Source organism: Bos mutus, chromosome 7 (genome assembly GCF_027580195.1).
Source record: "Bos mutus isolate GX-2022 chromosome 7, NWIPB_WYAK_1.1, whole genome shotgun sequence".
Lineage (NCBI taxonomy): Eukaryota > Metazoa > Chordata > Mammalia > Artiodactyla > Bovidae > Bos > Bos mutus.
This window is the reverse complement of record NC_091623.1, coordinates 42,591,585-42,606,041: the sequence shown is the minus strand read 5'-3', so window position 1 is coordinate 42,606,041 and position 14,457 is coordinate 42,591,585. Positions and strand designations below refer to the sequence as shown.

Below are 14,457 nucleotides of genomic sequence, written 5' to 3'. Positions count from 1 at the left end.
ACTCTATTAGCCTTTGCCCTGCTTCATTCCATATTTCAAGGTCAAATTTGCATGTTACTCCAGGTGTTTCTTGACTTCTTACTTTTTCACCCAGTCCCCTATATTGAAAAGGAAATCTTTTTTGGGTGTTAGTTCTAAAAGTTCTTGTAGGTCTTCATAGAACTGTTCAACTTCAGCTTCTTCAGTGTTACTGTTGGGGCATAGACTTGGATTACCGTGATATTTAGTGGTTTGCCTTGGAAATGAACAGAGATCATTCTGTCATTTTTTAGATTGCATCAAAGTACTGCATTTCGGACTCTTTTGTTGACCGTGATGGCTACTCCATTTCTTCTAAGGAATTCCTACCTGCAGTAGTGGGTATCATGGTCATCGTAGTTAAATTCACCCATTCTGGTCCATTTTAGTTTGCCGATTCCTAGAATGTCAATGTTCACTCTTGCCACTGCCTGTTTGACCACTTCCAATTTGCCTTGATTCATGGACCTAACATTCCAGGTTACTATTCAATATTGTTCTTTACAGAATCAGATGTTGCTTCTATCACCAGTCTCATCCACAACTGGGTATTGTTTTTGCTTGGCTCCATCCCTTCATTCTTTCTGGAGTTATTTCTCCACTGATCTCCAGTAGCATATTGGGCACCTACCAACCTGGGGAGTTCCTCTTTCAGTATCCTATCATTTTGCCTTTTCATACTGTTCATGGGGTTTGCCAGTCCCTTCTCCAGTGGACCACATTCTGTCAGACCACTCCACCATGACCTGTCCGTCTTGGGTGGTCCCACATGGCATCGTTTACTTTCATTGAGTTAGACAAGGCTGTGGTCCATGTGATTAGATTGACTAGTTTTCTGTGATTATGGTTTCAGTGTGTCTGCCCTCTGATGCCCCCTCACAACACCTACCATCTTACTTGGGTTTCTCTTACCTTGGACTTGGGGTATCTCTTCATGGCTGCTCCAGCAAAGTGCAGCCGCTGCTCCTTAGCTTGGACCAGGGGTACCTCCTCACCACCACCCCCTGACCTTGAATGTAGAGTAGCTCCTCTCTGCCCTCCTGGGCCTGCACAGCCACCACTTTTTTAATTTACTGGCGGGGGGGTGTGTGTGTGGGGCGGCAAGAATACTGGAGTGGGTTGCCATTCCCTTCTCCAGGAGATCTCCCTGAGCCAGGGATTGAACCCAGGTCTCCTGCATTGTAGGCAGATGCTTTACTGTCTGAACCACCAGGGAAGTTACATTTCTCATGACAACAGTAGAATGCATGATTTCTTTGGTAATATGCTGAGAATGGGTCAAAAATGCCCAGGTAGAGATGAAATAGAACTTTTCTAAACACAAGATATTAAAATTAATTTATTTAGAGAAAATAGAAATTGCACTATGTGAGTTATGCTAATTTTTGTGAACATTACTCATGTTATTTTCATTTTTCCTGGTAGTCACTGCCACCACATGGAACCAGGTAACAATACACAATCTTCTGAACTTTTTCTTCTGGGATTCTCAGAGGACCCAGAATTGGAGCCCCTCATCTTTGGACTTTTCCTCTGCATGTACCTGATCACTGTGTTTGGAAATCTGCTCATTATCCTGGTCATCATCTCTGACTTCCACCTTCACACCCCATGTACTTCTTCCTCTCCAACTTGTCCTTTGTAGACATCTGCTTCACCTCCACAACCATCCCAAAGATGCTGAAGAATATCGAGAACCAGAGCAAAGTCATAACCTATGAAGGCTGCATCGTCCAGGTGTATTTTTGCATATTCCTTGCAGGATTAGATGACTTCCTCCTGATAGTGATGGCCTACGACCGCTTTGTGGCCATATGCCACCCTCTGCACTACACAGTCGTCATGAATCCTCGGCTCTGTGGACTGCTGGTATTGGTGTCCTGGATGGTGAGTGCTATGCATTCCTTGTTACAAAGTTTAATGGCTTTGCAGCTGACCTTCTGTACAAAGGTGGAAATTCCCCAATTTTTTTGTGAACTCAATCAGATGGTCCAACTTGCCTGTTCTGACACCTTTCTTAATAACATGGTGATGTATTTGACATCAGTGCTACTAGCTGGTGGGCCGTTTGCTGGTATCCTTTACTCTTACTCTAAGATAGTCTCTTCCATACGAAGAATCTCATCAACTCAGGGAAAGTTTAAAGCATTTTCCACTTGTGCATCTCATCTCTCAGTTGTCTTATTATTTTATTGTACGAGCCTAGGAGTGTACCTTAGCTCTGCTGCTACACACAGCTCAGACTCAAGTGCAACGGCCTCGGTGATGTACACTGTGGTCACACCCGTGCTGAACCCATTCATCTACAGTCTGAGGAACAAAGACTTAAAGAAGGCTCTGAAGAGAGTCTATGGAATAGTATCTATAAAAAGGCCAATTGTCCTGGGGCATATGAAGTGCCCTTGACTGCATTGCTCAAAGCCTGAGAATCAGTAATTGTGACACTTTCCTCAGTGTGGAATAAAAATTTGCTCCTTCTACTTATTTCCTTGGATATCCATTTTTATAAAAATTCAACTTTTCTATACAATCTCAGTTACTCACATTATTAAACTATCTTTTCATTCTATCATTTAGGTATTTTTTTTAAGTCGTGCTTTTTTCTACTTCAAAATTTTCCAAACTTTGAATATGAAATATTTGGGCATTTCTATTTTTTATGGGTGACACGAGGAATAATACTTACTTAAATGACAAATGTCATCCTGAGTAATTTTTGCGTTGCTCTAGAAAAAATTGTCATGAGATATATTACTAATGTAAAAAAGTGTACAAGTGAAATCCAAGGCAATTTATATAATTTTATGAGGGTTGACTGAATCAGAGGGTGTGGAGCTATGGATAAGGAAGATTGATTGCAATGTTACAGGCAAATTTTCAATTGCACAAGGTGCCATTGCTCCAAACACTGCATTATTCAAGGGTCAAATATTTCTATATGTATAGTGTGTGTATATATCTCATGATCAAAAATGACTCACTAGAGAGCTTGGCTGCCTATCCAGTCATGTGGTTCAGTTCACAATTTCTGAAAACATGTTTGCCAATATCCTGCTTACCTAGGAGGAAACTGCAATGGAATAACTTTTTAATATAATTATCTGTAATACAATTAAAAAACAGTAGTGAATGCTATCTTTAAATATCAGAATAAATGCACAGAATGAAATTATTGAAGTTGATCTCAGTTCTATACCATTTTTAATTTTATTCAGTTACATGTTGCTGCATAACCATTCATCCTAACAGTAACTGCTCTAATATGATGTCTTTATTATCAAATGAGATTTGATATTAAGGAGTTGTTCTGATCTCTGCTGGATTTCTCATGAGTCTATGTTTCTCAGTAATTCTATGTGTTGGAACTCTAAAGCTCATCCATGAGGTTGTATGGAGCCATGTAGCAATTCTTTCTTCTCTAATATGTGATAGTCTTCTCCATTTATTTGTCTATTTTAATCTTATGCTTATGCATGTGTCCTCAGCAGTGTCTGATCTTTGTGACCACAGGGACTTTAGCTCACCAGGCTCCTCTGTCCATGGGATTCTCCAGGCAAGAATACTGGAGTGGGTTGCCATTTCCCCTTCTGGGGATTTTCTTGATCCTGGGATCGAACCTACATCTCCTTCATCTCCTGCATTGGCAGGTGGATTCTTAACCACTGAGCCCCCTGGGAAGCCCGAATTTTAACCTTATAGATTGTGGGGAAAAGTTTATTACCGGTGACATCAGTATTATGGTGGCAGAAGACACTCCCTTTGTTTCTCCCCTCAATCTACAACTTGTAGATAACATCATTCATATATAAAGTTTTTTTTTTTTTTTTTTTCTACCAAACACATCGGGACACCAGAGATACACACAGTTGTACGTCTGAAGGTGAGCGGATTATTCACATGGAGGAAGTGGAGCCAGGGGAACAGCAGAGGCAGTGCACCAGCCCCAGAGCACCTGGGAGTCCCACTGGAGGTGGTATATAGCCCTGGCCTCCTGGATGCAGTGGCAAATGCAGGACCAGGGAACCAGGCATCAGTGGGGGTGGGGGCTCAAGCAAGGTCACCCCGCATGTGGCAAGAGCACCTACCACTCTGGGAGCCCCCAGCAAAGATGCCAGCCACATCAGGGGCCCTGACAACACCAGGTCACCAGTGATGCTGGAGGCACAATCATTGATGGCAAGGACAATGACAATGCCTTTGGAAGAGGCCATGAAATGCAAAAAATGTAGTTCCTCAAATATAGCCAGGAGCAGCTCATGTGAAACAAACCTAAACCTTGTGCCACAAAGTCACTTAATTAATGCATATATATGGAATTTAGAAATATGGAAACGATAACCCTGTATGCAATACAACAAAAGAGACACAGATGTATAGAACAGTCTTTTGGACTCTGTGGGAGAGGGAGAGGGTGGGGTGATTTGGGAGAATGGCGTTGAAACATGTATAATATCATATATGAAATGAAAAATAAATAAATGAACTATTGGAAAAGACTCTGATGCTGGGAGGCCTTGGGGGCAGGAGGAGAAGGGGACGACAGAGGATGAGATGGCTGGATGGCATCATTGACTCGATGGACATGAGTCTGGGTGAACTCTGGGAGCTGGTGATGGACAGGGAGGCCTGGGGTGCTGCGATTCATGGGGTCACAAAGAGTTGGACACAACTGAGCAACTGAACTGAACTGAACACCCCCCCCCAAAAAAAAAAAAGAAAAACGTAGAAGGACCTTTGTTAGCAATCTGTTGAATTGTTAGAATCAAAGTATACAAGGCTTTACCTACATAAGAAAACTGTTTGCTTGTTCAAATGCATGGACAGAGGAGCAACCCACTGAGCACCATGAAAACCATAGTAACATGGAATCACAAAGAGAAAATGAGAGTTTTCCATGAACTAATTTAACGTCATGTAAGATTGTGATCAACCAAGTGGAGAATTCAAAATAGTGTCATGAAGAAGCTCAACAAGCTACAAGAAAACTCACAAAGACACATCAGTTAGCTGAGGAATAAAAATAATGAACATAAGGAACAGTTTCTAAAATAATGAAAGCTCTCAAACATGAGTAAACAGAAATTCTGGTGCTGAAGAACTCAGTAATTGAGATGAAGGATGAATTACAAAGCACTTGAAGTGGAGACCATATGGAGTAGAGAGATACTGAGTACAAAGGTAGAATGATTCAGGTAGATGTGAGGACAGAACTAAGATTTTTTTTTTTAATGAAGATATTCTCTGAGAAACTTCTGACTCTACTAGAACAGGTAAGAAGGATACTGGGTATCTCAAAAGCAGAAGAGAGGGAGAAAGGATCAGAGAGATTATGTATAGAAATAATAGCTGAGAATTTTCCAGGTCTGGGGAAGGAAGGAATGCACACATCCACAGAGGTATAATAGGACACATAAATGTTTCAATACAAAAGACCTTCTCCAACACACACGTATTAAAACTGTCAAAAGTCAATGAATGAAAAGACTTCCCTGGTGGTGCAGTAAGCAAGAATCTGTCTGCCAAGGCGGGAACAGGCACTGGGGGTGATGCCTGGTCTGGAAAGATTCCACACGCCACAAAGTCACTAAGCCAGGGCTCCATAACTACTGAGCCTGTACTGTAGAGCCTGTGCTCTGCAGCAAGAGAGGTCACCATGGTGAATAGTAGCGCCCCCACCTCCGTAACCAGAGAAAGCCCCCGCAAAGCAAGGAAGACTTGGTGCAGTCAGAAATGCGTCAAATAAATAAAGAAAAAAAATTTTTAAAAGTCAGTGAAAGAATGATGTTTTTAGTGAAAGAATTATATATATATATATAGCAATCAACAAGGACCTAGGGTATTAAACACAGGGAAATAAACATAATATCTTATAATACTCTATACTGGAAAAAGAATATATGTGTGTGTGTGTGTGTGTATATATATATATATATATATATATATATATATATATATATATAATTTTGCTGTATACCTGGAACTAATATGACATTGTAAATCAATTACATTTAAATAAAAGTTATTAAAAAGAAAGAAAATTAAAGGTATCCGAAAAAAAGTGAGCACCCTGCAAAGATACCTGCATTGGGTTATCAACAAATGTCTTAGCACAGACTCCACATTCCAAGAGAGAATGGAATATCATTCTCAAACTATTGTGATATAAAAACTGCTAGCCAAGAATCCTCCATCTAGCAAAGATATCCTTCAGATATGAAGAAGAAATAAAGGTTCTACCACATAAAGAAAAGCTGAGGGAGTTTTGCACCCAGAACTGTCATATAAGCAAAGTTGAAGTGTTCTCTTCTACTTGAAATGAGAAGGCAAAAGTACCCCAAAATCAGGTTGACAGACAGAAACAGAAAACTTAAACTATATATCAGACTAAGTCAACTCAATTAAAATAAACAAATAAACAACCATATTAAAAGTGGGTAGAGGACCCTCAATAGACATTTTCTCCCAAGGAAGATATACACATGGCCAACAGACACATGAAAAGAGGCTTAATATCATTAATCTTCAAACAAACAGAAACCAAAATCGCAGTGAGGTACAACTTCCACAGTAAGAAAGGCTATTATCAAAGAGAAAAAATCAACAAGTTGATGAGGGCCACATGAGAACAGGAAACAATACACGAATTTCAAAATTTCTTCTTCTGCAATTATCAGAGAAACCAGAACTGCAACACTTCATGTTTGCACATTTTCTCTCCATGTACCAGATCACTGTGCTCAGAAACCTGTTTATTATCCTGGTCACCATCAATGACTCCCACCTCCACAGTTCAGTTCAGTTCAGTCACTCAGTCGTATCTGACTCTTTGCGACCCCATGAATCGCAGCATGCCAGGCCTCCCCGTCCATCACCAATTCCCGGAGTTCACCCCGACTCACGTCCATCGAGTCAGTGATGCCATCCAGCCATCTCATCCTCTGTTGTCCCCTTCTCCTCCTGCCCCCAATCCCTCCCAGCATCAGAGTCTTTTCCAATGAGTCAACTCTTCCATGAGGTGGCCAAAGTACTGGAGTTTCAGCTTTAGCATCATTCCTTCAAAAGAAATCCCAGGCTGATCTCCTTCAGAATGGACTGGTTGGATCTTCTTGCAGTCCAAGGGACTCTCAGGAGTCTTCTCCAGCACCACAGTTCAAAAGCATCAATTCTTCGGCGCTCAGCCTTCACAGCCCAACTCTCACATCCATACATGACCGCAGGATAAACCATAGCCTTGACTAGATGAAACTTTGTTGGCAAAATAATGTTTCTGCTTTTCAATATGCTATCTAGGTTGGTCATAACTTTCCTTCCAAGGAGTAAGCATCTTTTAATTTCATGGCTGCAGTCACCATCTGCAGTGATTTTTGAGTCCCCCAAAATAAAGTCTGACCCTGTTTCCGCTCTTTCCCCATCTATTTCCCATGAAGTGATGGGACCAGATGCCATGATCTTCGTTTTCTGAATGTTGAGCTTTAAGCCAACTTTTTCACTCTCCTCTTTCACTTTCATCAAGAGGCTTTTTAGTTCCTCTTCACTTTCTGCCATAAGGGTGGTATCATCTGCATATCTGAGGTTATTGATATTTCTCCTGGCAATCTTGATTCCAGCTTGTGCTTCTTCCAGCCCAGTGTTTCTCATGATGTACTCTGCATATAAGTTAAATAAGCAGGGTGACAATATACAGCCTTGACATACTCCTTTTCCTATTTGGAACCAGTCTGTTGTTCCATGTCCAGTTCTAACTGTTGCTTCCTGACCTGCATACAAATTTCTGAAGAGGCAGATCAGGTGGTCTGGTATTCCCATCTCTTCCAGAATTTTTCACAGTTTATTGTGATCCACACAGTCAAAGGCTTTGGCATAGTCAATAAAGCAGAAAGATATATTTTTCTGGAACTCTCTTGCTTTTTCCATGATCCAGCAGATGTTGGCAATTTGATCTCTGGTTCCTCTGCCTTTTATAAAACCAGCTTGAACATCAGGAAGTTCACGGTTCACATATTGCTGAAGCCTGGCTTAGAGAATTTTGAGCATTATTTTACTAGCGTGTGAGATGCATGCAATTGTGCGGTAGTTTGAGCACTCTTTGGCATTGCCTTTCTTTGGGATTGGAATGAAAACTGACCTTTTCCAGTCCTGTGGCCAATGCTGAGTTCTCCAAATTTGCTGACATATTGAGTGCAGCACTTTCACAACATCACCTTTCAGGATTTGAAGTAGCTCAACTGGAATTCCATCACCTCCGCTAACTTTGTTCGTAGTGATGCTCCACATACCCATGTAATTATTTTCCATTCTGTTCTTTTAAGATATGTTTCATATTCTCCACCATCCCAAAGAAGGCAAAGCTGTAACCTATGAATATACTTTTACCTACTCTTTGTAGATTTGGGCAGCATTGTACTGACCACAAAGACCTATGACCACTTCATGGCCATCTATCAAATTCTGCACTATCCTGTCGCCATGAACCCTGCCCCACCCACATACACTTTGTGGTTTGCTGGTTCTGGTGTTTGGTTCATGAGTGCCATGCATTGTTTGTTATAAAGATTAACAGTGTTGCAACTGTCATTCTGTACCTTCTTGGAATTCTGTACTTTTCCTGCAAAAGCAAATAAGGTGTCCAACTAGTCAATTGTGACACCTTTCGTAATGACATGATGATGTAATTTGAAACTGTTATATTCCAGGTTGGTAATGGACTGGTTCCAAATAGGGAAAGGAGTATGTCAAAGCTGTATATTGTCACTCTGCTTATTTAACTTATATGTGGAGTACATCATGAGAAATGCTGGGTTGGATGAAGCACAAGCTGGAATCAAGATTGCCAGGAGAAATAGCAATAACCTCAGATATGCAGATGACACCACCCTTATGGCAGAAAGTGAAGAGGAACTAAAGAGCCTCTTGATGACAGTGAAAGAGGACAGTGAAAAAGCACTCATAAAACTCAACATTCAAAAAACTAAGATCATGGCATCTGGTCCCATCACTTCAAGGGAAAGAGATGGGGAAACAAGAACCAGTCAGAGACTTTATTTTCTTAGGCTTCAAAATTACTGCAGATGGTGACTGCAGTCATGAAATTAAAAGACACTTGCTCTTTGGAAGAAAAGCTTTGACAAACCTTGACAGTGTATTATAAAGCAGGGACTTTGCCGAAAAAAGTCCGTATAGTCAAAGCTATGATTTTTCCAATAGTCATGTATGGATGTGAGAGTTGGACCATAAAGAAGTCTGTGCACCGAAGAATTGATACTTCTGAACTGTGGTGTTGGAGAAGACTCTTGAGAGTCCCTTGGACTGCAAGATCAAACGAGTCAATCCTAAAGCAAACCACTCCTGAATATTCACTGGAAGTACTGATGCTCAAGCTCAAGCTCCAATATTTTGGCCACTTGATGTGAAGAGCTGACTTGTTAAAAAGACCCTGATTCTGGGAAAGATTGAAGGCAGGAGGAGAAGGGGACAAAAGAGGATGAGATGGTTGGATGGCATCATGGACTCAATGGACATGAGTTTGAGCAAGCTCCAGGACATGGTGAGGGACAGGGAAGCCTGGCATGCTGCAGTCCATGCGGTCACAAAGAGTCAGATACAACTGAGTGACTGAACAACAAATGTCTTACCTGGGATCCTTTACTCTAAGATAGTTTCCTCTCTATCTGGAATACCATCAGCTTGGGGGAAGTACAAAATGCTTTCTACCTGTGCATATCACCTCTCACTTGTATCCTTGTTTTACTGGACAGGCTTTGACTGTACCTCAGCCCTGTGACTACTCATGCCCTTCTGCTTAAAGTCAAGTGCAATCACCTCGGTGATGTACACTGTGATCACACCTGTCCTAAGCCCCTTCATCTATAGTCTAATATATGAAGACATACACAGGACTCTGAAAAGATTATTAGGAGTGGCAAGTATCAAAGTACCACCAGTGGTAGTGTTAAAGAAGTTCCCTTCTTTTCAGGGTGTAAAGAATTTGAACTGGAATCTGATATTCTGGCTTAAATGATCAGAAACACAGTCCTTGGACCACTAGAGACCTGAGGAATCTGAATAAGCATTTGAACCACAGACCTTGGTGATTTGTATGAACAAATTGTATGAACAGTGAATTTATAGATATTCTTGTCTGAAATAGGATTTCTCATATTCTTACGCTGCCTTGGACAGGAGAATTATTTGTATTGGATGCTGTTCTGTGGTTTATAGGAGATTAGTAGCATCCCTTCAGATATTTCCAAGTATCTCCAGTGTGAAAATCATGTCTGGTTGAGAATCACTGTGACAGAGTTCCAGAACTAAGAGACCTCAATCCAGACTCCAGCCCTTACTTGGTTTGTAGTTTTATTTAGAACATTAAATCCTTCTGAGTTCCAATCTGACAACATAGAATGGAGTTCATAAAAGTGCTACCTCAAAAAACACATTATTTAAAAAATTAAATTTGACAATCACTATACCTGCCTTTGAACTGTGGTGTTGGAGAAGACTCTTGAGAGCCCCTTGAACTGCAAGGAGATCCAACCAGTCCATTCTGAAGGAGATCAGCCTGGGATTTCTTTGGAAGGAATGATGCTAAAGCTGAAACTCCAGTACTTTGGCCACGTCATGCGAAGAGTTGACTCATTGGAAAAGACTCTGATGCTGGGAGGGATTGGGGGAAGGAGGAGAAGGGGATGCCAGAGGATGAGATGGCTGGATGGCATCACTGACTCGATGGATGTTGAGTCTGGGTGAACTCCGGGAGTTGGTGATGGACAGGGAGGCCTGGCATGCTGCGATTCATGGGGTCGCAAAGAGTCGGACATGACTTAGCGATTGAACTGAACTGAACTGATACCATGCTAAGATAGTTTAATGGCCATGTATTAGTCACTCAGTTGTGTCGAACTACATGTGACCGCATGAACTGTAGCCTACCAGGCTCTTCCGTCCATGGGATACTCCAGGAAGAATACTGGAGTGGGTTGCTATTTCCTCCTCCAGGGAATCTTCCCAACCCAGGGATCAAACTTGCATCTCTAATGTCTCCTGCTTTGGCAGGCATATTCTTTACCACTGAGCTACCTGGGAAGCCTGGTTTATGGTCATATTAATATCATATCAAGCTTCTCTGATAACTCAGTTAGTAAAGAATCCACCTGCAACACAGGAGATCCTGGTTCAATTCCTGTGTCTGGAAGATCCATCAGATAAGGGATAGGCTACCCAGTCCAGTATTCCTGGGCTTCCCTTGTGGCTCAGTCGGTAAATAATCTGCCTGGAATGTGGGAGACCTGTGTTTGATCCCTGGGTTGGGAAGATTCCTGAAAGGGAATGGCTACCCAATCCAGGACTCTTGCTTGCAGATTTCATGACTGTATAGTCCATGTGGGGCAAAGAGTCAGACACGACTGAGCGATTTTCACTTATCATATCAACATATGGTATTTCATATGTTGATATGATATAAATATTTTTCTTATAGTATAAACATTTTATAATGAGAGACTAAAGGGCAGCTGTTGACTTCTGATATATCTGAGAAACTTGTAATTGGCTTGGAAAAACTAGCATGAATCCAGGCAGTATAATACCCACAATTTTATACTGAAGGAGCAATGTTATCCACAGTTCTGAAGAGGGAAATAGTAGTTTTAAAGATTTCAGTAGTTTATTTTGTTGTTATTGTTTTCCTCTACCACAAATCAAAGCTTTGGAGACCCAAGGGACCTCATCAAGACAAATCCTCAGTGTTATGGTTTAAAAAAGATTTAGATCTCAGGGGTGTGATGAGGTTCTGGAAGCCTTAGTGCTTTGAAAGCAGGAGAATTAAAGGGCAAGGAATGATAAAAACTGAATCACCCAACTTATAATGCAATCACCTAGCAACAGAGAATCAACAGAAAAATAATTGCATTGTGTCCAGCCCAGTGTCCCCAAGGGAAATCATGTACTTGGAGGCTGGAGTAACAAAAGGAAAATATACCCAATTAGCTGACGTGTGTGCATGCTTGCTATGTCCCTTCAGTCCTGTCCAATTCTTTGAGACCCCACGGACTGTAGCCCTCTAGGCAACTCTGTCCGTGGGATTCTCCACACAAGAACACTGGAGTGGGTTGCCATGCAGTCCTCCAGGGGATTTTCCTGACCCAGGGATCAAGCCCCCATCTCCTGTGACTCCTGCATTGCAGGTGGATTCTTTATCACTGAGCCTCCAGAGAAACCCTGTGAGCTGACACAAGAATCTGGAAATATCTCCTTTGCTGCAGCCCCTCAGCCTGTGCCACTTTGGTTGATGAGGACCTAGTTCTTAATTTAGATTTCTGAATCTGTCTGGGAGCCAATGCTTGATTTTATCCCTTCCTGTTGTCTTGTTTAGGTACAAAAATTCTGTCTGCATCATTAATCATTTAGAAAGGAACTTGGACTTCTACAGGGAAAGCCTTCTCTCTCAATCTGCAGGCAGGTGAGAGCTCCACACACATTTCAGGAGAGGGTCAGAGAGGACAGAAGCCGGGAGCATGTACCCGAGGTCACCTGACGACCAATCTAGCACAGTCCAGAGGCCAGAGGTCACTGTGGTTATTATCTGGCTTTCCTGATATTAGTGTATCTATTTAGGTCTAAAAATAAAGTGAACCCTTCACTCATCAGTGTTGACAAATGGTAATAAAAGAAGTTCAGTTAGAAGGAATGATGGTGGTGGTTTAGCTGCTAAGTTGTATATGATCCTTTTGCGACCCCATGGGCTGTAGCCCACCCGTCTCCTCTGCCCATGGAATTTCCCAGGCCAGAATCCTGGAGTGGGTTGCAATTTCCTTCTCCAGGGAATCTTCCTGACCAAGGGATTGAAACTTGGCCTCCTGGATTGCAGATGGATTTTTTACTAATGAGCCACCAAGGAAGCCCCATTAGAAGGAATGGGAGGCATAAAAGGCTTCCAGTAAAAGTAGACAATAAGTCTAATAATCTTATTTATGAACTGAAGTAAGCAAATAGGAAAACTCAAGAAAAAGAAGTATTCTGCTTCTTCATAGAAAATATATCAAACTTTTGTTGTTTTTCATTTATTTTTGATTTTGAATTGGTAGTGTATGTTCCATTTGCTTATTCTCTTGGGATATTTAAACTGTAAGATATATCACATCATGAATATATCCCTGTTTATGTCCTTGGAAAATATATTTTTCTTTATTATTATTTTTTGGGCATCAAGGAGATGCCACTGGAATTGGAATATTGATGAAGCAAGGAAACTTTTCTTTGATGCATTGTCTCAGGGGTCATTTGAGTTTATTGCGTATTTTCCCTCTTAATTTGCCTATGTCCATTTCATTTCTCTTTTTTATTTCTCTCTCATGCTTTTCATTCTTCTCTAAATACCGAGAAGAAATTTGCCTTACCAACGTTGATCCCCAAATTTATTGTTCTATAAGAAGCTTATAAACTGGAAATTGGGGTGGGATGTGTAGGGAGATAAGAGGGAGGTTCAGAAGGGAGGGGATATATGTATGCATATGGTTGATTCATGTTGAGGTTTGACAGAAAACAACAAAATTCTGTAAAGCTATTATGCTTCAATTAAAAAACACATAAATTAAAAAAATCTTGGAACTTCTGAGTAAAAGTGATACATTCTTTGGAGAATAATAATTTGATCTGACAAACTCGATGTGTTAACTATTCATTGCCTAATCAGGGTGGATCTGGGTGACCAGTTTATGATAGTAACACAAGCCAGAAACATCGTGTGTGTGTGTGTTTGCCTGTGCCTTGTTAAGAGAGACCAGTGCTTAAAGCAGAGGTATCTGTACTCATATGTTAAGATGACTTATAATACAGAGGTCAGAAGTTGTTCAATAGATGGAACGAAGTAGGGAAACTGACATAATTCACAGGATGGTTTTAAACTAAATTCATAAAGTACAAGGAACCACATGGAAGGAGGGATTCTCTATGTGCTGAAGATTCAGCTGTAGCAGGGAGGCCACCTTGCTCCTCAGCATCCTGACAACATCTCTAATCACTCCCCTCCTACTTATTCCTTCACCCCACTGGATTCCCTGTTTGCACTTGAACATGTGGAACAAGCATCTTTGTCAGGTTCTTAGCAGTGGCAGCTCCCTCTGCCAGGCACACACTTCTTCTGACATCACAAAGGCTTCTTCTCTCTCTCTTCAGGAGTCTTCAAACATCACCTAGTTTGAAGTTTCTCTGAACACTCAGGACAAAATAACACCTCCTACCACTCTCTCCTTTATACCTGGTTTTGTTTTCTTCCTAGCATCTGTGACATTCTGACATATTCTATCATGTTGTATTTGAATATCCTCATTCACCATCCTTGGTTAGGAGAGATTTATTTTTCATCACTTTCTACTGGGTCAGCACTAAATACGTATTTCTCAAATAAATGAAGAAATACCTTATTAGAACTCTAAAATATAT

At 41.1% G+C, this 14,457-nt stretch overlaps 1 protein-coding gene across 1 annotated transcript; it reads left to right on the top strand.

Moving 5' to 3' along the window:
• Positions 1 to 1,456: 1,456 nt before the first annotated feature.
• LOC102288040 (olfactory receptor 7A17) lies at positions 1,457 to 2,424 on the top strand. The gene is given in 2 exon segments (XM_005906411.3): positions 1,457 to 1,625; positions 1,628 to 2,424. Coding segments are annotated over 2 exon segments (966 nt in total).
• The last annotated feature ends 12,033 nt before the right edge of the window (positions 2,425 to 14,457 follow it).